Below are 23566 nucleotides of genomic sequence, written 5' to 3'. Positions count from 1 at the left end.
TTCTGGGAGAGGTGCCTAAGGAGCTACGAGATGAACTGAAGGCAGCCCATAAAGAGAATGTAATTTAAATCGGAGGGTAGGAGGACCAAGGTAAATCCTTTTTTGGAAAGAAGTGAAACGCAAACTCCGACCACTAGTCCCAAGGACGAACCACCCGAGTAAGTTTGGGATGGAGATGTTGGAAGACTAGAGATAGATAAGGATGTGGTTAGGAGTAGTAGTCGGGGTATGCATTTGCCTATTCCATTGGCATCCCCAGAGAGCTAGGATGGGGACAGTAAAATATTTTTGATCTTTATGGCACAATGCGAGTTACATTTACTTTACAGGCTTAAGGCATTTCCAACTGATGCAGCTAAGGTGGCTTTTATTCTGTCCTATTTGTATAGGGAGGCAGCAGCGTGGCCGGTGCTTTCGGTGGGACAGAATAATCTGGTGTTAAAGAATTGTATACTCTTTAAAGTGGAGTTTAAGATGTTTGATAGATGGCAGGAAACATTGGAGGGTGATGGGGAACTTCTAGAACTCAAACAGGGGAATAGAGACTCAGTGAGTCACATCACTCAATGTAAATGCTTAGTTTTGGAGAGTTAAATGTCGGAAGAAAAGAGAGCATCATTGTTTTGCCTGGGATTAAGAGGTGAACTAAAGGATGCCTTACCAGTAATTGATCACCCCACCTTCTGTGAAGCTCTGACTTTTCTAGTTATGTAGGTGAACTTTCGCTTGGGGGACAGAAAGGCTGAGGGTAGGAGAGGAAATAATGAAGTCAGAATAAATACTAGGGCAGAGTGACCTAGATTAGAGGTGGAAAAAAGGGATTCAAGGGTTAGGAGCATTGAGAAGTCCGGAAGGATACAAGGCCCGCTCACCAAGGAGAAAAAGGAGTGATGGTGTCAGTATAATGCATGTTTATACTGTGATAAGGGGGTCATTTCCTGGGAAATGGTCCCAACACTGCTCGAAGGTTTCAGTCTTCTGCAACTAGAACCCAGTAGGTGGCCAACACTCTGCATACGGCAGTTCCACATATTACCATCAATGTATGCTTGTTTGTTGAGGGAAGTCTTAAAGGAGGAGGACCAGTGGTGATTGATTCAGGAGCCACAAGTAACTATGGATTGTGGAGTAGCTAAGAAGTTGGGAATTCCATGTGTGTCCAAAGAGCACGCTGAGTAGGTTAGGGCCATGGACGGCTCCACACTCACATCAGGTCTCATAACTCATGAAACTGTGACTGCAGATCTGGTAATCATGGATAGTCATCGGGAGGAAATTGCTTTTGAACTCTCCCAGCAATTGAGAGTAATTCTAGGAATGTCATGGTTGTCAAATCACAACCCTATGACAGATTGGAGTAGACAAACAGAGTTCGCTTTGAAGGAAAAGCTGCTGTTGGGTGCTCTTTTTCTGATTGTGAAGAGAATGTAGTGAGATTGGCTGAAGGACGAGAACCTTCTCATTCCATTGGAGCTGTTATGGGAGAAATACTGGAGATTTACAAGGAATTCTGGGATGTCTTTGATGTAGAGGGGGAACTCACTCTGCATCGATTCTGCGACTGCAAGATAGAGTTGGAGGCAGGAGCTCCTTTGCCATGCAGTAGAACATATGCCCTTATGGAAAGAGAAAATGAATATCTCAAAGAATATATTGATGGGAACTTAGCAAAGGGATTTACTAGACATTCACAGTCTCCGGCAGCTTCGCCTTTGGATTTTTTGCCCCAGAAGGAAGGAACCTTAAGAACTTGCATTGACTACCAGGGTTCCTCTGATCTCGGTTTTGTTGGACCAGTTCCAAGGAGCAAATATTTTCTCAAAGATAGATGTATGCGGAGCATATCATTTAGTCAGAGTGCGACAGGGTGATGTGTGGAAAACAGCGTTCAAGACTAAGTTTGGTTTATTTGAATATCTAGTGATGCCTTTTGTTTGGTCTGTGTAATGTCCCTGCAGCATTTCAGTTTTTCATCAATGAGGTCTTAGGGGAGTTTTGGGATATTTTTGTTATTGTTTACATTGATAAAACCTTGATTCAATCCCAGAATTTGGAACAACCTCAGAATCATGTGAAGCTTGTGCTCAGTAATTTGAGGGCTAAGCATCTATATGCTAAACTGTAAAACAGTACATTTCATACTGAAACAGTGGAGTTGTTAGGATTTACTTCTCCTCGAGGTCTGGAGATGGATTAAGGTTTAGGCCGTGAAGGAATGGCCATCCCCAACAAAGGTGAAAGAGGTACAAAGTTTCCTGGGTTTCCCCAATTTTTACAGACAGTTCATTGGAGGATTTTTGCAGATAATTACGGCCATCACCTAGCTCTTAAGAAAGGGAGTGAAATTTGTGTGGAATTCCAAATCTGAGGTAGCTTTTCAATTATCGAAAGATTTTTTCACTTCAGAACCCATCTTGATACACCCTGATCCTTCCAAACCTTTTGTTTGTAGAGGCAGATGCTTCTAATCTGCCTCTTGGAGCAGTGTTGTCTCAAAGACATGACGATTCAGGACAACTACATCCAGTAGGTTATTTCTCTAAGAAGCTGTCACCTGTTCAATGTAATTATAAAATAACAGATAGGGAGCTGTTGGATATTAAATCCGCCTTTGAGGAGTGACGTCACTATTTGATGGAAGCAAGGTTTACTGTGACAGTTTTAACAGATAATCTTAATCAGCTTTTTTGAAGTCCGTCAAGACTCTTACATCTAGCAGTTGTGGTGGTCACTTTTTCTTTTACTATAATTGTGTAGTTACTTTCCGACCAGGCCGGTTGAATGGTAAAGATGATGTTTTATCTCGAAAGTTCCCAGGAAGGGAACATGAGAAAGACATTTGTGGCAAACCTTTGATTGCTGAAGATCGTTTTGTTTTAGCCAGTGTTCAAAGAAGAAGAGAGCTGGCTCAGGAAATTCAACAAAGTGTGTCTGAGGAACAGATGAAGAGTTCGGCTCGTCAAGACCAGGTCCGCTACATTAAGGATGGGCTTCCATTTGTTGATTCAAATAAATCTTTGCCCTCAGAAGAATAACGTGAAATAAATTGAAATGACTATCACGAATCCCTATCAGCTGGTCACCCATGGTTTAAAAAAACCTTGGATCTGGTCCAAAGAGAGTTTTAGTAGAGTACCACGAGAGTGGACACCTTAAACTTTTTCAAAACTTGTGAAGTCAGTCCCCGGTCAAAGAACGCTGTGGGTAAACGAGCAGGTTTGCTGCAACCACTCGCTGTTCCTCCTCTTCCACGGTATACTATCTCTGTGGACTTTATTGTGGATCTTCCTATAGATCAGGGATGTTCTACAGTTTTGGTGGTGGTTGATCTGTTAACCAAGGAGGGTCACTTTATTCCTTTGAAGGGGGTAGTCACTGCAGCATCTTTAGCTCAAAATATTTTACAAGTTGGTTTTCCTTGAGTAGATTTCTTATTAGCTAAACTATCCTGTACCTTCTCAAGTAGGAGGGACGTCATTGAAAAGATGACTGGCTCACCTGTCCCCTGTGAGGCAATTTTGAAGTATTCTAAAATTGGCTTTCCTCAGATGCAAAAAAAACCAGCAAGTCTCATGTCAGCGCCCTGCACAAAGACAGACTTTAACTCATCAATTCAGCAAGAAAAGAAGGCAGGAACTAAGGAGAACAATCGAATTTAAGATCCCAAGAAACATTGTGGGAATTTTCTATTAATTGTTAATTATTCATCTATTCAGTTACTAGTTCATAGTTAGGTTTTAGGAAACTCTTGTGACAGACAAGAACAGCGAGGCCCCGTTTACCCTTAAGTTTGGTCTCTTTAAAGTTTAAGGACTAGTTTACACCCCAACAATTCCAAGTGCTTAAAGCATCGTTTCCCAGTGCAGTTGTTTGAGGTGAGCCAATAGGTGGAGCAGAGCAGTGGTTGCTGTGCATGTGGAGAAAAAAAGAGCTGTGGGTACGCGCTACATTCTGCAGACTAGCCGCGAGCAGGACTAGAGAAAGATCCCAAGAGCGTCAGAAGCGCGTAACAGGAGAGAACGCTGTTTAGTAACTGAGTCCGCAAGACTGCATCAGTGGCACACTGGTACTAGGATATTTAGAGAAACCACAGCAGCAGCACATTGCACATTCTCCAGGGAACAAAGGATGCAGGGATGTGCGAGTGTCCAGGGCAAGCAGCCAAGCTGGGCATAAGGAAAAGATCCCTCCTTTTTAACAAGGTGCTGTAGCGAGTGTTCAAAAGTAAATTCAAATCCTGGAGATGATTCTCTGGATTACTTCCGAAACTGAAAGCTTCTGTAGATATGTTATTGAATAAAAGCTTGGGTAGTACAAGGGTTATGCAACTAGTGTAGGGAGAGTTAATTCAGAGATATCTAGATAGGGTGTTGAAGAAAAAAGGAAAAAGACCACAAAGAAATGGAGAGCAAATATTTACAAAAAGAGACTGGCCGATTTTACAAAGACTTACAAGTCTTGAAGATACACTAATTTACAGCTTGGCTCCAGCCTCTAAGCAACAAGCAGAGGCTACCAGGTAATGAAAGATATCAGTCAGGGGTGATGTGGGAGCAATTCAAACTCAGCATGCCAGATTGTGATCTAATTCTGTGTGAATGTCTTTTGCAGGTATCAGCGGCAGACCAGTTGACCAATAAAGGTTTTCAAAGTTATCTGGTGTTTATTATTTATCCACTTCACCTTTCCCTTCCCGTGGGTGTCTAGAATGCCACTGTCGATACTGTAGTGGCAGGTAGGTTATTCAGAGGGGTCTGCGGGGTTCAGAATTTCCAGGGAGAATTAATAGCTGGTACATGATGCTACCCATATAACTAGAGGACTAAGGGATAGCTCATGGGTGATTCCTCCATCTAGGCCAGTAATTTTCAAACTTCAGGCTGGCCCCCATAGGGGGGCCCAAAGGATATCCAGGTTGGGTGCAAGTCTCTTTAAAAGGAAATGCAGCAATTGCTTTTAATAGAAAATATAAGCAGTTATAGCTTGCGGAGGGTGGAAACAATATTTTTACTCGACGTGAAGCTCAGTACAAAAAGGTTTGAACCCACTGATCTTGTCATGATCCATCAATCACGCCCCTTTTTTCGTCCTCCTGGTGCCTGGCACGTCGGGGGCTACTCGCCGTAGTACACCCAACATGGCCGTATTCGCAGAACGCGGTCTATCGACCTTTACGTCCATGCAGCACGTTCCATAAAGTAACCACGCCCCCGCGGCTCTGCGCGTCTCAACGCTTTTGTTAGCCGAGGCTAGACGTGCGTCGTGTTGTGCTCCTGGAACGGAGTTGCTGCTCTAATTCCCGGACCCTCTCCTTCTCCTTCCCTTGTACCTGTTCTTTCCGCGTCCACGCACACCTCTTCCGTGTGCACTCTCCCCTCCTGGTCTTCCTGGATTGCCCTTGATCCCAGACGAAGAAGCTGAACGAATCCTGGAATCCGACGACAGCCAAGCGGGCTTATACAAGAGCCGAACAGCACGGAAGAAAACCCCGGCGAAGGATTCCGCAAGACAACATAAACAGGTGAGAAAACACGAAACCTGTGACAGATCTAGGTGATGCTAGCCCTCCAGAAGACTCCACCATCTAAGCAATCTGAAGCAGATCACATCTCTAGTCTCTCCCCCTGCTACTGATGGGAGAGAGACTAGCGAGAGAGACTCACTGCGCATAACACCTTCCAAAAACTAGCTAACTCTACATAAATTACACATGAAAAGTAATTTACCACTGCTGCTGCAGCCAGCCATTACAGAACACAACAAGGGCACATAGTCCATCTAGGGCTGTCCAGTTGGTGGACCAAGCAAGACACCGTTCCTTTTCTATTATGGAGCCCAGGGATGGAACAGACGCATTTCCCACACTCCCACACGATTATCTAACTCTCCGCTGCTACTTGGATGTTCTCTCCTTCCAGGGGGGCAAAGCACAAAGTCATTGCCACAGGCCCGCGATATAGCGTTTGGTGTGGCGTCCCATGCACATGGTGGCTCCACCATCGTCGCTGTGATCCGGGTCGTTGTGCCACGCGATGCACACATCATTATACTCTCCCTTTGGGAGCAGGGGCAAGGCCCGTCTGCCTCTCACTCTGTGCCTTGAATGTCCCCCCTCAAAGGGCTAGTGATCCAGCGCTGCCCATAACCCTCACACCACTCTGGCTAGGCTCTGACATAACCAGGCAGGGAGCGGGAGCAGTGGATTCTTCTGTACCGCCCATTCTGGCCACGGAGCAGGCTGCGGATCCACCACCATATGCCAACACCTTCTCCCCAGCACAGGACACAGTGGAGATATTCACCCGGCTGCACCACTGATGCGGTTGGGGGCTTAAAAGTCTTTTGCCTGCCCTGACTGGCCCCAGGGCAGGCCAACACACAAATATGCCACATATTCATCCAAGCCTTGTGTCTTCTGCTCCTTGCCGGGCTACTACAAGTATATGCAGCCGTGGCACTTGAATACTGAAGCCCTGTGGGCCGCTCAATGTCAGGGCACCAGAGAGAATCATGGCACAGGGCACAAGCCCACGCTCTCTCTCTTTGGCCCACTCATTTTGAAGATTGTTTCTGTTTTCTCGCTGGCTCTTTCTGCGGACAGTGATCCAGGTCAATTACAGTTTTCCAACTCCCAACATTCCAATGGCTCCTCTGGGAGGTGGTACAGTCCTCAGGTAAATTAATTATTTATAACACAACAGTAAAAACATAGTTTGAAAAGACAATGTTTGACCAATTCCTTTTGCGGGCATGTGTTTATTTCCTTCCCCCTAAAAGTGTTAGTACAGCAGGTAACCTCACTTACCCGGCGCTAATTAAGCCAGGGGTTACATAGCAATCTTTGTAATCTGGTTGACGAGGCAACCCCACTATAGGAGATCCAGATGAAGACCTATTGATGTAGAAGCCAAGAAAGAAAGAATGCATAGGATTGCCTGAATGCCAGCGTCAGTACTGGTCACAAGAACAGGTCTGGTGTGCAGGGTCTGCAAGCAGATCCCCTAGTGACAAAGGGATGGAAACCATGGTGCATATGATGTATATGGACTCCCATAAGACTGTGGAGACAGCACCAGTGACTAGTTTGGAGTATTCTGACCCTTGGTTCGAGCCAGCAGACAGTCCCAGCTGTGTTCCACCCTGCAGGAAGGGGGCAGTGAAAGAATAGTAGCAGAGTCTGGCCTCAAGAGTCCAGAGTTTAAGCAGGCGCCTTTCAACAGCAGAAGTAACACAGTCTGCCACAAGTAGCAGAACAGCACTCTCACTTCTGGGATGTAGAGGCACATTCCCAGGAGCTTCACGAGAGAAAACAACAGTTGCAGAGATTGAGAATCCAACTGCCTGTGCTGGATAAAGGGGAGGAATCACTTGGTTTCCTCTGTGAAGTATCAGCCTCAATTTACAGAAGAATCAGGAATCCAGCAACAGAGCTTCCAGTAGGAACTTCAGTGAAGATTATTTCTAGGTGCATAGAAGCAATTCCAGGCAGTCTACAATTCATGGCTTGTGATCTCCACATGCATAGGGCTGAGGGTGACCTCAGCCCACCAATCAAATCCAATGCACTATTCAAACATTTGGCAGCCTCCCAATCAATGAAGGCCTCCTCATGAATGTGTTCACGGAGAACACACACATGTATGTGGACTGAGGTGTCTAGCAGGCCTTAGTGCAGCTAGAACTAGTTCCCCTTCAATCAGGCTGACTTTACAAGATCTGTAAGCAAATGGCCAAAAATGGGTGTTTCAGCCTCGAAAAACGCAATAGAAGGGCAATGTAGGCAGTTGACTACCGTAGCTGGAGGAATTATTCACAAGGAAACAATGTTGATACTATTCAGGGAGAAAATAGGTACCATCACAATACAATGGCTACATTGTGGTGCAGCCTAATGAAAAGTAGACAGTTGCGATCAGTCTATTACTAAGATACACTGTATCTGGGTGAGAAGACTCACCCAGGGATGCCAAGGGGAACATTTGGAAAACAGCTGCCCTAGCTCCCCTCTTGGCTACGAGAGGTAGCTGTAAAGATAGAATATCTATTTTTGGCAATTCTAAAACCACTTTTTAGGGCCGTCAACTTTTCCTTCTTTATTATTTTGCATCATTGACCTATTTGTAGGGACCTCTGGAAAAAATATCTCCAAACTCCAAATGGTGCAAAACAATGCCTTTAGGGCTGGCACCGGTATTTCAAAAAGGGACCACATCTCGGAGGTTAGGAGGCAGGTCCACTGGCTCCCTGTTAAAGAAAGGATTGTCTTTAAAACACTTGCCCTTACGCATAATTGCGTTCATGACCTGGCACCCCCATATTTGGTCCAAAGAATAGCTAAGCCAATCACAACGAGGCCCATCAGACTGGCCTACACCAATCGAATTTCCATTCCTAAGACCCAGAGAGTTTGTGCAGGCGGTACTAGCTTCTCTACCATGGCCGCATCGCACTGGAATTCTCTACCCACTCACATTAGGAGGATTTATTCTCACTTAGCCTTCCGCAAAGCAATAAAAATGATGCTATTTGTATGACTCCTGTACCCCGCCGGTATTGCTTCCTGTCATCCCGCCATAGGTGGCCGGATGCTAGCCTTAGCCATTATGTAACCCTCATGCAATGTATTATTTGCCAAGATGTAACCAACTATGTATGTATTTCAATGTAACCACCTGTAACAGGAACTAAGAAATTACTGACTGATTAGTGGCCAGAGACACTGAAGTCCCCCTGCCAGTGTAACACGTTTTGGCTCATTATGGGCATATGGTCCTGGGTCACCCATAAGGCTCCCAGTCCCAGGGGTGCTTCTTGTGCTTCTTTACAGTGCCTTGGAGTGATTATGCCATCCTACATTGGCTTTAGGGAGTAGTCTGGAGGAAACTAATTTATTTATGGCTTCACCAGGGGTGCAAGCCGCTTTGCAACTTTGGTAGCCCAATGTACCTTTTTGGTAGTCGCTGGGGGACCAATGTATTTTTAAAGTGCTTCCCTTGACAATTTTGTTTCAGAGGCTTTGTTCCAGGGAACCATTAGGTAGAATTAGCATAGCTGCTCAGCACATGTGGCCTCTTTGTGACTACACATGGCAGCATCCATATTGGTTTTTCATGGTTTAGACAGGTATATATGCCTGTGATTGTCCTCTCTCATTCTGTGAGGGTGGTCTGGGTTGAGTGGCAGTCCTAAGGGCCAACACGAATGGCTGGCCACCTGATCTCTTTGTCCCTAGTCCCCTCTTATTATTGGTGGTCTGGCTTTTGCTAGCACTTCTGAGTAGTAGTACTAAAGGGGGAACCCTATACCAGCTCACTCTGTTGTTGCTGAGCTTCGGAAGAAGCAGGATTACAGACTTTCCCCACCATTGCTGCCTTTGTAGGCCCTCATTCAATAATGGCTGAACACAGTATATCAGGCACATCTGTTTAATACTGCTACAGACTCATCCTGGGTGACCTGCATCTGCCGGATAACTCCACTTGTGTGCTGGGTCATGCCTTACATAATTGAACTGTCTCCAGGCTGCTTTACTTCTGCTTCCTGCTGTTTACTGCCAGGATCTCACACACTGATGCCGATCCCTGCTGTAGCATGGAAGGGTATTGCGACACCAAAACTCACCCTCATCTGCTCCATGGGATTTGCTGTGTCGCGATCACCATTTTCTTCCATGCGGGGACTGTCTTCTGCTGAGTTGATGCCTCCTTTTTTGCCTGCCAAGCACCGGAATCCACTTTGTCAGGTTCCATCGCAATCCTAGTGTCTTCCTTGCCAGTGCTTCAGCTGCTGCCTTGAAAGGCTCCATCATGGAAAGAATGTTGCTAGGCTTCAAGTTTCTGGGAGTGGATCCTGTTAAACTCCACCTAAAAAGAAAGCCTATACTTTCTTGGTTTTTCAGCTGCTACAGAACCAAATTATGGGGAACCAACATTGGGAGCACTTACCACAAGGCCTTTGGGTGGGCTTTTATTTTTAATATGCACCCCCCCAGGGGTCCCTCTGGTCCAGGGGGAAGACATTTCAGAAGCAAGTCGTTACCATTTTTACTATTAGTTTACATTGGGGTCTTCCTGCTCAGCTTAACCTTCTTGTGGGGCTACTGGTTTTCTGACCAACCTCTGGATCTCTCCCGTGGGGTCTCCTCTGGTCCTCCCTGAGGTAGTTTGGTGAATAATCTGCACCTGTAGGGTAGAACTGACACTTACCTTAATTATTCGAATAGATGCGGATAGTAGGTGCTGCCTATGTCACTTTCGACTGAATTGGAACTCTCCTAAAGTGGCTTTGGGGGTATGTACCTACCCCTGGGCATTTTACCTGCACTCAGAAGGAGTTTGTTAACAGTTTATAAAGTGTATCTGGATTTTTTGGAGGCCTCTGGCTGTGTTTTGGAACTGTTTCCACCCATATAGCAATGTTTTATATATCTCATTACTAAGCGGTGGCCAGAGTGAGCAAGTGGGGTGTGGGGAGGGTCTCGTTCCCTCACCAATCTTGCGTATGGATAGAGATGGACCTACTTCGCTCTCAACATAACAAAATGGTAGCTTTGTTCCTGTCCCCATTCCATGGCATGGCCATATTTATGGAGGAAAGGCGACGGGACGCAAGAGTACTACAAACTAATCAGGATGGGAAAGAGAAAATTGTGCCAAAGCCTTCAGTCACACACATTACTTAATCCCATTTTTCCAAGACGTTTAAAGTACAAAGAGCAGCTTGCATTACAAACCCTTATCGTTCTGAGCAGTAAGGACAAACCGGCAAAATCCCTCCAGCGCTCAACTATCGAAGGATTTTTGTGGCAGGCAAACCCAAATATATGACAGACTGTACTAATAAAATGCAGATGGAACACCTGCTTGTAGGGAGATCATTGTTATGCGTCATACCCTCTCCTAGTGAGACCCCCAGCACCTTTTGCTGGACTTCTGGACCTCTCTCTTTCAATCCTGAATGTGTGGAGCCTTTTTCTACTCATCCATTCTTGTAGGCTCTGTCTTTTGGAAGTCTATTCTTTGTATTCTACCTGTACTGTGGAGTCTGTCTGCTCCATAGCTCTTAAAGTCATCTGTGTTTTACTACTACAGCACACAGCTTCTTATGGGCAGGTGTTGCTGGGCACCCTTAGGGTCCTCCTTTAAGCTTATTTTTCTATACCCTCAAGTAACTACAGTTCTTTACAGTTCTCAAAACTTTATAGACAGAGATTGGCACACACCACCTTCAGTGGAGTACCAAAGGGAAACCTAGAATCCCACTTCTCTCTGCTCCTGTGATTTTTAGTCACATAGAGAATCACCTAGTTAAGACTGGTGGCAGTGGACATAGTCTACGAACTATTGTGTATTTTTTGGTACCGCAGGCTATGTCCATAGCCACAGCAGTGCACAATAAGGGCACCCAAGTACCAACTTGGGACCCTCCTTTTTCCCCCATTACTATCGTGGTTGTTCTTTGTCAGCCCTTCTTCTACCATTCTGGGAGGTGGAGGACCGTGTGTGTGTTTTGCCTTTGGCGGGAACCCTTGGGTATCCCCGTATAGGCTCCAGAGTGTCTGGGCAGGTAGGAAGTGAAGGAGGAGGGAGTTTTCCACCCCCCCTGTCCTTTGTCTGCCAGAGTGCCTGAATAGGTCCAGCTCCCACACGGGGTATTGGCTGTCCTGATTGGACAGTCAAATACTCCTTTCTGTAAAATGCTGAGAGAGATTGCAGAGTAGTGTGTGCTGGAACTGTATAAAAGGTGACGCTTCTGGAGTGAAAAGCAAGTTGACCACTGGAAGCTGAAGTAACCGAAGAAGACCAGTAACACCTGCAGACCCTTTGCAACACTGAAGCGACCACTGCTGTCCTGACCCCGTTTTCTGTGTCACAGAGGATCTCCGAAAAGAGGATAACTCCTTCCCTTTGGCTGGTGGGAACAACCAGTTCCAAGACGAACTTTGAAACAAGCCATCTCCCGAGGTCCTTGGAGTTTCCAGAGCTGCGGCACTTCAATACCAGGAGACCTTCTGCCTATTTCACGTGCATCGTTATGGAAAGACCGAATCCGTCCAAATCTTTGCTGAAACCGTAAGGACACTGCAGAGATTCCATCCAACTCAGACAGACCCCCTCATTAGAACGTGGGACTGCACGAAGCGAAGAAGATGGACCAGATGATCTGTGTCCTTTGTTGGTGCTGCAGAAAAGGTGCCAAAACCGCAGAGTGAACCCAGAAGTTGCTAAAAGTCGTGCTACAGGTCCTCCCTCGAGACAGCTGCAAAGAGATCCAGTCTACTGTCCTGCCATCAGTCATCAGACCAAGGAATCCACAGGTCGGATCCACAGCTGCAACATCGTGGATGCATCCAGGAAAGAGTTATTGCTTACCTGATTCCAAGAAGTTGCTCCAGAGCGTTGGAGTGCACATAGAGTGTCCAGGGCAACCTCCTCTTATCAGAGACCCAAGCCGCTGCTGGTGTCCCCTTCTCTAGGCCATTTTAAGGTCTCCCTTGTTAGATGTTAATTTGCTGCTTCAATAACACTAGAAACTGGAAGAAATCCACAGGAAATCTTCATATTCGCTGCTTGTCAAGACTTCAAGCCCTCTCCGAACTGCCTTAAACTAGAGTAGTGTTGTGGGACTTAAAGGACTTACTATGCGAAGAAACAGCCTCTAGAACTTTGAACTAAGCTCATGTGACACTAACTAACCATTTTAAGTGACTTGTAAATGGATTACTGTATAAACCGAATGAGTGCGCAATAACAGATAATAAATTGTCTTTTCCCTTTCTAACATTGCTACAAATGTAACTGAGAACAAACACAAAAGTGAAAGTGCCCTTTGAAATGTATTATCAAGTATTCCTAAGTGTTCTAGTATAAACGTCTGAAGTATTTAAAGTGATTCTGGTGTAAATATAATAAATATCTATATGACTTATAAGTGCAAGTGCTTCTTTGCTGTGCCTGTCTAACTAGATTCAGTGTACTTACCTACAGCTCACATCTTCCTCTCAAGATAAGCCTGACTGCTCTGCCACTCTACCAAGGTCCTGAGTTGTGCAGACTTATGGTAAGAGTTGGGGATCTACAAACCACCGGGATAGCTTACTAAAGTCTTACTACCAGTAGGTCTTTAGGAAAACTCCCCTAACACCTGCTTCTTGAATGTTTAAAATTGCCCACTTCATGTTTTTCATTGAGTTTCAATTGCAGGTCGTATATGGGAAGGAACTTTCAACAAGGCCAAAACGTACCATATTTAGAGAACATTTTCTGAAGGTCATCCTCTGTGCAGCTGTAAGATAAGTTCCTCACAAACAATCTTCCAGACTCAGACACATCCTCCTCTTCTTCGTCATCCTTTTTTTCCCTCTTCTGCCAGGGCCTGTCCTTGGCTGTTTGTGTGGATTTAGTTTCCAGAGATCGTTCATCTCGAAACACTTCAATGTAACGCCCACCTAGCAGAAAGGGAAACGAAGAAGGTATTGGCAACAGTAAGCAGATCCTAATGTTTCCAGGGAGGCAAATGCTTCTCTCACCAAATAGCAAATACACAGTGCCTAAGAATACAAGCAAGTAAATGACTTCTTTTACAAGCGTCTCAGTGGGAAAGGTCTTCAGATACAAACAGGCCCAGAAACCTAAAGTGTGCATAATCAAAGTTAAAGCATGTCCTACTACAGAGCTACCCATTCTTTCACAGTCATCGAACATTGTGGCCACCTGCTTCATCTGTTATTCTTCATGATGCTAATAGGTAGTCATCACAGTATTATCACTTCTCATTTTGGCCCTTACAATGACACGGTCACCCACCCTTTAGTGTTTTTTGGACTGCTGTCACATGCCCTTTCAGCCATGGTACAGATGTCACCATCCTTGCAATAACTAATAATGCCCAAGTATTTAGCGTAATAAACAGTGCATTTAGCAGTGTTAAATTGAATTCTCAAATTCCTGAGTAAAGGGTGTGAGGTTACCATCTTAAACCTGGACAGGCAGGTTTCCCTTAAGCATTCATTTGCCTGCCTATTTATCAGTGGTTTGTGTTATCAGTGGTTGAGAAGTTAAAGTCAACACTCAGAAGGGGTGCTCAGCAGACAGAAATATGGGGTAACACAAAAAGATTTTGGAAATAAGCTTTCTATCAAAAAGTTAGATAAATATTGTGGTGCAGGTTAGAACTGCATAATATAGATCTTAGAGAGTCTTATAGTCTTCTCTCCTGGTCTTGCTTGACTTGTCCGCTGCCTTTGACACTGTCGGCCACCATTTTTTTTTCCCTTGCTGCTCTCTCTCCTTGGTTTCTGTGGTCCTGTCTTAAACTGGTTTCATTTTTATCTCACAGATCGCACTAAGTCGGTTTCCTTGGGGGTTCAATCTCTCCTATTCTCCCTCTTCACTATGGTGTACCTGAGGGATCGGTTCCTGCGTCCTCTTTTTTTTTTCTATACACCATTCCTCTCACCTCATCTCTTGGGTCTCTCAACACTTTTATGCTGACGATACTCAGCTCTTTCTTTCTTTTTCCTAATTTTCTCCCATCTATTCTTTAGACTCTTACCTCGTGCCTTCTTTCTATTCAGTCCTGAATAACGGCTCATTATCCCCATCTAAATTCTTCCAAGACTGAAGTTCTTTTCTTTCCTGCCTCCACCATGCCTCAGCCCAGGTCTCGCCCTCTATCACTTTTCCTCCTTTCTTTTCTTCCGCATGAAATCTTTGTCATTCTAAAGCCCTCTCTATCATTCTCCTCCTCTGCCCTTGCCCGCTCCTGTCTATTCAATCTCTATAATATTTGCAAGGCTAGACCTTTCGTCTATAATTCTTGTCTCCTCCCTGATTTTTTCTCTGCTGGTCCTCTCTTCCTCTTAGTCTTAGTCTTCCCGCTGCCCATCTTGCGCCTCTTCACTCCATCTATAACTCATCTATTCACCTTCTATTCTCTCTATCTTCTCATGACGCCTCTCTTTCGCAATAGTCTCTCTGCACTGGCTCCCATTTGAATGTTTGCCATTTAATTTTCTCCACTGGTTTTTAAATGCCTCCACAGTCTCGCACCTCCCTATATCTCCCCTCTCATTTCTTTCTATGTTCCCTCCTCGTTTCCTTCATCGTCAATCCCTCTTCCTACTTAGTGCTCCACATCAGCCCTGTCCTAAATTTCATTTCCGATATTTTACTCTTCTTGCCCCTAAACATTGGAACACTCTTCCCCTTCCTCTTCCCTCACTTACTTTCATTCATGGCTTGAAACTCACGTACTCAGGTCTTTATCTGTTCATTCTTTTTTTTCATTTTGATTGTACTGTCCTTCTGTTTTTGTACAGCGCTTAGACATATAGCGCTCTATAAATAGAATTCAAACTATTGCTTGATTCTAGTGATTAGAATAAATTGAGAAATCAAATGTCAACTGGGAACTCTCAACACAATGTTCAACTATTCGAACCGACAGGCCCCGTTTTAGCTCAAGCAGGAGTCAGTCTCTCTGAGGCAAACAGAGGAGAGACTGATTTCTGATTCGCTAAATGGGCTACTGGTTCCTAATGCGGAGTGGTACCCATGGGTAAGTGCATGTCCCAATGTTGCTGCAACTTAATTGATAAGACTTTGCTTTGATAGGAATGGATAGTCTTTCAGAAGGCAATAGAAGTGTTAGTAAGCTTGCAGTTTGGATATCTTCATTGATTTACAACCACCATCAGTCAGCGCCCAGGTGCTCACAAGGTGAGAGGTGGTCAGCAGTGGTAGGTCCGGTGAAGCAGCAAAGACTCTGGTGGCAGGGAACAATGCCTCTAAACAAGTAGAACTACTGTGGAAGCACTGATGAGGTTTCTGTTCCAAAGGGGAGAAGACCTGCTGGAGCAGAGATATCATATAACTGTCAATTTTAGCTTTAGGCACCTTACCAGGACTAATGGAACCGATTGCGTCCAAGGGAGTCAGTTCCGTTAAGGCATGGGCTCTGACATTACTTTTAGAGTTCATTGTTGTGGTATATAGTTCTTTGTTTTTGATATTGGGTAGTCTACAGCTCTCTAGCTCGGTCGGATGTGTGCAAGAAGGAAATTAAAGCCTTTTATTCTAGTAGTAGGGAAGCCTTGAAATCACGTGACTCAGCTTTGCACACCATGCAAGAGAAGGGATTATCAGTTTCTTTTGGTGGCTTGAAGTAGTATGTTGTTTATAGACCCTGCTAGGAAAGATTTCTTGCTGCTACCCCCACCCCCCCCCCCGCCCGAAAGACTGCAATTGGCAACTTGTTTTGGTTTGTTTGGACTCCAAACCTGACTTTCTGGAGATATGTAAAGCCTTCCACTTTACTTCCATTGTCCGTTTGCTCATTCTAATGGCAAAATTGATCAATCCATAAGACTATCAGCACTGAGAGAATGGCTCTCTGAATTTCTTGCTGTTACAAATGCACACATCCCTACAACTGTTTCTGTAGTGGCATTTTGGTTACATTTACAAAATGTGCACACAAAGTGCCTGCCAGTGTTTTTTAAAGCAGTCTTCTGAGAGTAAATGACGTAATTGGACTTGTAAACCAGCTACTCTTAACCAGGTCTGCCTTCAACTCCTTGATTTATAAGCACTATGCATGTCCTTCAGTGAAGTCCAGTTAAAAACAAGCATTGGCAAAGCCAACAGTTTTGGCTTGTGTATAAATATTAGATATTTGACAGACACTGCTATTGGAGGCCCAGGCACCTGCACCCTTTTCTCATCTGCTACCATCAATGCCCAGTTGATACCACTACGGCAGTGCCTGGCAAGTCCCTTTCCATTGCCTACACAAAAGCCCAAACTGTTGGCATTGTTAATGCTCGTTTCATTTACGACAAAGGGCTACTAAAGGTGACTAGCACCCTAAAATGGTCGTGCCACAAGGTTTTAGCTTCTCCTTTGGCCATATTGTTCTTTAGTCTTCTTCCTGCCCTCTCAAGACAGGAATTTCCATATATGGATATATGGGAAGCCCTTTCCCAGGGAAAGCTGCTGCTTTCCCAGGCAAAGAGGTGGATTGTGTGTGTGTGTGAGGTGCTGGGACTGCCTTTTCTCAGTACACATCCTGGTGCATGAATTTCTGTTGCTAGCCAAATGTTTGGCCAGTGGCTATCCATGATTGTTTAAGCACTGCCAGTTTGAATGGTGCAGATCTTTATCATTGGTAGAACTGGGCGAGTGGCCAGACTAGATCTTGGATAAAAGGGGGCTCCTGCAGCCATTCGACACATCATCATTGGAGCCAAGTCCTCTATGAAGAAGAGCAGCCAGTTCACGACCCGAAGACAACCCCTGCAGCTTCCGGCACAGAATGCAGTGAAGCCCTACTTCACTGGCTGATCTCAAGTGCACCCTTGGACCCCTCAACTGGTGGGAATAAGCAGTCTCGGCTCCTGCTAAAGGATTCTTGCCTTCAGAGCCCTTGGAAGAATCCCTACACCAACCAGTGGACTGACCAGCTCTCTCAGGGGCTACCTCACTGTAGCCATCGCCGTTCTGAGAGCATTCTTTGAACTTGAAGGATCTTCAACTTGTACAGCAAGATGTTAGTTCCTGCATTTTCAGCCTTCTTGCATCAACAGAAGCCTTGCAGGTCCTGCTCCTTTGTTCCCGGAAGATCACCTGTCACTCCACAAAAGTCTTTTCCTTTTCTTCATTTGGGTGTTCAGCTGGAAGGCATCTGGGGCAATTCCAAAGCACTGAGACCAACCAAAGCTAAATCCTCTCCTTCTGAAAGTGACCTCTGGGCCTTTCTCAACCAGACCAAGCATAGAAGACTGCATTCCCAACAGATCGGGATGCTCCGCAGTGGTCTCTGGAGAATTCTGAATCAGGGAGGGGGGGTAAGATAACATACATGTTCCCCCCCCTCCTGTTCTCCATAGGATTACACAGGCGTCAAGTCCTGTCCCTAAAATATTGTTTCCCGACTTTGGCTGGTGGAGGCCTGGTCAAGGATCCCTTCCTAGGGCTAGCCTAATGACTGGGTTTGAGTTAGTTACTTACCTTTCTGACTTTTGAAACACATCCGCTGGCATCATCCAATCTCTTAATAAACCTACCTGAAAAGTATAACTTTAGAACTGAAGACTTAAGGGCACAAGGCCCCAAGCCATTTTAGGGTTGGGTGCATCAAGTGTTTGGGAAACTGTTCTGTCTTTATTCTAAAGTGTAGTTACTGAATTTCATGCATCAGAGTACTTACCTGTGTTACTCTGGTTATTCATTCATATGCGTTTGTTCTTTCTTCTCCAAAGGGTGAATGTATATATATCTGTTTTATGTGTGTGGCAATATTTGACTCCAGGTTTGACTTGCTTAGTGTGCATTTTAAAAGGCCTAATACATCATTGAACATTTATGTGCTTACCGGTCTAACAGGAATTATTTGTATTGGTACTATTTGGACAGATTGTAGCCCTAGAGAACTCTCACACCCCCTTGATCAGACTAAGCCATTCCCTTCTGCTACCATACCTTGATTGGATTCTGCTAATCTCTCAGCGTCTACCCGTTCACTTTAGTGGGGTGGTTTCCCAAAATCCCCCTCTGCATGGGAGATTTTGGAAATCTATCTGAACAGTGTCCAGCAGAGCTTACTTATAATTCCTCTTCACTTTGGCATCTTTTTTCAACTACTATGTGTCGCACCACGCTCCCGCCAAAGATTATTACCATAAACCTCAGACAAGGTAAAGAATGTAAACCCTGAGACAGCAACATGGGCATCACAAATCACACTCAAGCCGACGCAACCAAGACAGTATGCCCAACAAGAACCCAGAATCTGATGCACATAAATGTACGCTTAGCAATCCAACACCCAATAAACATGGCAGACATCACCACCCAAAACCTGGACACACTCTTCATTGCTAGAACATGGCCGATACCCACCTCTAACCACATCCTGGATGGCCTAACCCCTCAAACAGCAACATCATTCAACTCAGACGTGCATTGCAGTACCATTAGAGAGCTGGCCATCATCCACAAGTCATCATGGCTTTGTGCCAGACTGGAGGTAGTTACCGTAAAATGCCTTGAAGCAGTCTCCGATCCCTTACCCCTCTCCAAAAGACCCTGTCAGCTTAAACCTCATTATCGATTGATCTAAGTCCAACACATCCTTCATCAATGCCTTCTCTGACTTGGTCATTACCATGTCCCTCTCATGTATGCATTATAATAATTATTATTATAATCATCATCATCATCTTCATCATCATCTTTCTTGGGGCTCAACCTGCCATTTAACATGTTCACCAACATCATCAATGGGGCTCTACAGGGCCCTTTGAACTTCACCCTGTAGACAGCATCCTGAAGTCCATCATCACATCCTTACGAGCCTTCAAATACAATACCCCACACATCTTAAATAGTTGATAACACTCACCTATTTCTTCACCATCTACCATATCATGCTCGCAAACCACACCCAACCCATGCTAATCAACCAAAGGTAATCAAGGAAACATCCCAAGCCACTAAATTCTTCCCTTTAGAACCATTCACAGAAATTATGTTTAACCCTGACAGGACTACAATGCACCAGTAGGTGGAAGTATTCAAACACTAAGAACTTCAACATGAATGCAAAACAAAATCCCGCTGCTCCTTGCTACCCGGAAGAACGAAACCTCAGCAAAAGAAAGCAATAACTCTGGAATTCCCCTCTAGACCATCAACTCTACCCAGCACCTATTGATACCTAGCATTGATTCACACAGGCACTGTTCCCTCAGCCACAATTATCTGCAATCTCCACATGGCGCCCCCTGTGAAACGTTATCGCCAGCCAGCACATCCACTGATACGCAGATACGCAGATAATGGCCAACTATATCTGAATATATTATCAAAGACATCCACCAACACCATAGCTGCCTCACCTTGATCCAGACAGACATCAAGTGCCTACGCAAACTGATACCCACCAAGAAGGAATTCCTGCTCCTCAGCAACACTGAACACAAACATTCATAGATGGCTGTTGCTCTTGAACCATGAACGTTTAAGACCATTACAGACTCCCTGTACCATATCACAGGGATTCCACAAAGAAAACTCTGGCACCGTGATACCAAATATCTTCTCCACCTGAAATTTTAGCCCTACCAACCGACAGACCTAAAATCCACCGTACAAGGCCTAGAGTTCTCTCTCATATGGACAAGTGCAACACTCTGCTCACTGGCCTACACACAACCACCCTAAGCACCCTTCAAGCCGCGACATGCCTAATGGCTTTCTGCAAATATGCCCACATATCATTCACACAAACTTTACTGGCTACCCTTACAGGCACTCATCACATTCAAATCCAGTTGCATTTCATGCAAAGCTTCTGCTCCCACCTACCCATGTAGTCATTGCTTCTCTTCAGCGCCTTTTGCACTTCCTCTTCACTGTTGAAATCCACATAAATATAACCTACAAGCAGCCAAAGAAAATGAAACTGCATTAGTTGCAAGGAAGTGTTGCTAACAGACAATGATTTTTATCAGTAATGGAACGGGATCACATGTTCATGTTCAACTAAAATAGAGTATTCATTGTGGATCTTATCAGCATGATCAGAACCGATTTAGACAGGTAAAATAAAAATATTACTTGTTGCATTGGTCTCCAACATAGATGCCATCTTCTGGGTGACATTTTTACTAGCCATTTCATTTTACAAGCTCCTTTACACTAGACACTAACGTATAGTAATCTATTTTAGTAAGAACAGAACACAACCCCCACAGACCACTCATCACAATGAAGGTATTGCTGTTAGGAGAGATTTCCTAAGGTTCACTGAGAGGTAAGACTTTATAAAAATATCCCAAATGGTTTTAGATCCCCCAACTCTTAGTATCACTCTGTACTACTCATGGAACTTTGGTATATTGGCAGAGCAGTCGGGCTTATCATAAGAAGATGTGAGCTGTAGGTAAGCACACTGAACCTACTTAGTAATGCAATTTAAAGAAACACTTGCACATAAATGTATATTAAAATACAGATTTATTATATTTACACAAGATATGTTTTAAAATACTTAGTACAATTAACCAAAACACAAAAGATCACTAAGATACTTTTTCAAAGGCCACTGCTAAATTTGTAGTTGCTCACGGTTACAAGTGTTACAGCTTTTGACACAAATGACAGTTCTACCTTATTATCGGTAATAACGCGCACTCACGCATACACAAAGTAATACAGTAATTGTAGTTAGCAAAACCACTTAACATAATGTCTTTTAGGAAGAAAAACAGTTGGTTAGTGTAACACTAGCAGGGCTTAAGGGTATAGAGGCAGTTTCTTCGCACAGCAAGGCTTTTAAAGTCCAAACCGCAACCCTAGCTAAAAGGCAGCTCGGCGAGGTCTTAAAGTCTTGACAAGCAGCAGAACAACGAAAACTCCTGTGGACATTTCCTTGTCTTGAGTCTAAGATGCATGAAGATACAACCAACATTAGAGACACTGTTAAAGGACTCGCTGAAGGGACACAAGCAGCAGCTTGGGTAAGAGGTAAGAGGGGGTTGCCCAGGACACCTGTATGTCTAAGAATCTCAAAATGGAACCCAAAGGGATCTCAGCAACACTGCCCATAAGTAGCTGTGTGCGGCAAAAGTAAAATACAGATGCCTTAAGATCGATATGGAGGAAAGTAGACTCCACAGAAAAAGTTAAACACAGAACAGAGTTCCAAAAGGTAGAGCCCATAGGAATGAATGAGTGGGAAAAGGCTTACACTCAGTGCAGCAAAAGTGCTGTGGGTCTCACTAGGAGAGTGGCTGAAGCATAAAAATGATACATCTCCCTAACAATTGCAATTCATATTTCATTCTTTTTTTTTTAAAACTCTTTTTATTGGTGGTCGAGAGAAACACAAAACACAGTTAGAGTTTCATCATACAGATCACAATCATCATGGTACGGTAAAGCAGAGGAACATAGTACATATAATATACATTTTCACGGAGCATTGGGTCTAAGTATCGCTGTCAGCGTCGGAGATCATATCACAAAGAAACATTCTAAGGGGACCCCAAATATCCTTAGGTCTGCAGGCCGAGGGGCGTGTGAGAACAAACTGCTCCTCAGCCTCATTCACATAGACCAGCTCTCGGAGGAACTGCTGCACAGTGGGTGGCGACGGATTTTTCCAATGTAGCAGAATGCATTTTTTGGCCACTGCACATGTGACATTAAACAGTCTTCTGGTCTTTTCAGAACATTTTCCGATGTCACCGAATAGGTATTTCTGTGGGGACAGCGTCGGGGGGATTTGTGTGATCTCATCCAGTATATTTGCCACCTCCCTCCAGAACCCAGCCACCACCGGGCAGCTCCAGTACATGTGAAACGAGCCAGCGTAGTCTGCTTTGCACTTTGGGCATTGACTCGGAGCGTTGGAGACAAACTTGGCTATCTTGGCCGGGGTGTAGTGCAATCTATTGAGAATTTTAAATTGGATCACTCGTAGCCCAGCATTAAGGGAAACCTTTTTAGTTAATGAACAGTATCTATCCCAAGTCTTATCATCAATAGGAATCTGGAGATCTTTTTCCCATTTATCTCTGCTAAGACCAGGCGTGGGAGAGTGTGCTTGTACCATGGCATATAGACTGGAAACACTCAAGCGGTCTCCGGCAGTGATCATCTGAACGCAAGGGTGTGTAGGGGGTTCATCAGGGAAAGACGCCCAGTGTTTCTGGAAGGCCGATCTCATACGGTAGTATTGCAGAACCCTAAGTGGGCCCCTGCCCAGAGCCCCGGTTGTCTGCTGGAGGGTCGCGAACCTTGCATCGATAAACATATCCCCCAGGCACATCTCGTCATCAGGGTCCCAGGCCGATCGCAAGCAGGCATCATGTGCTGGGGGGGATACCAGGGTATCTCCAGAGGGAGACCTCCGGATTATACAAGCACGAAAGCCTCAGCTTCTTAAATATTGCCCGCCAGGAAGCGACCGTTCTACTGACAGGGTTGAAATCACATGTGTCCCTGTAGTGATCATCAAAAATGACAGACTGTATGTTCGTGGGTGTAGTGGTAAGTTCTTCTACATCAACATGTGGGGGGGCCCCATCCCTGGAATACCAATATTTAGAGAACTGGGCCTGGGATACATGTTAATAAAGTTCAAAGTCAGGGGCCGCCAGCCCACCCGAGGAGTATGGTTTAGTTATCCCTTCCCAGCTTATTCTTGGAGTCTGTCCGTGCCAAAGGAAGGCCGTGGCCATGGACCTAAGTTTAGTGAAAAAGAGCCTTCCCGGCCAAATTGGAATGTTTACAAATAGGTAAAGTAGCTTGGGAAGGACTACCATTTTAAGGACTGCTACTCTGCCATGAAGTGTAAACGGAAGGCGGTCCCACAATAACAGTTTGGTCTTCAAGGCCTGTAACGTGGCATCGTGATTGTCAGCGTATAATCTATTTTTCCCACGTGAGACGAGTATACCCAAATATCTGATGGACTCGCTGGACCATCTCATCCCGCCCAGAGAAACGGGGCAGTCTGTTGCCGGTGTAAGTGGAAAAACCTCTGACTTATTCTTGTTTAT

General features: G+C 44.8%; 1 protein-coding gene across 2 annotated transcripts in view; it reads right to left on the bottom strand.

Annotated features, from left to right (window-relative positions):
* RBM19 (RNA binding motif protein 19) overlaps positions 1–23566 on the bottom strand; it is a 1396549-nt gene that overhangs the window by 1153313 nt on the left and 219670 nt on the right. For both annotated transcript variants that reach the window (XM_069619226.1, XM_069619227.1), the window contains exons 9-10: positions 20367–20438; positions 13244–13447 (exon numbers count right to left, since the gene is read on the bottom strand). In XM_069619226.1, the coding sequence (XP_069475327.1) occupies positions 13244–13447; positions 20367–20438 (276 nt within the window). The remainder of the gene's footprint in view (positions 1–13243; positions 13448–20366; positions 20439–23566) is intronic.

Source organism: Ambystoma mexicanum, chromosome 10 (genome assembly GCF_040938575.1).
Source record: "Ambystoma mexicanum isolate Mex_15411 chromosome 10, UKY_AmexF1_1, whole genome shotgun sequence".
Taxonomy (NCBI): domain Eukaryota; kingdom Metazoa; phylum Chordata; class Amphibia; order Caudata; family Ambystomatidae; genus Ambystoma; species Ambystoma mexicanum.
The sequence above is the reverse complement of the archived record's forward strand: the minus strand, read 5'-3'. Positions and strand labels throughout refer to the sequence as shown.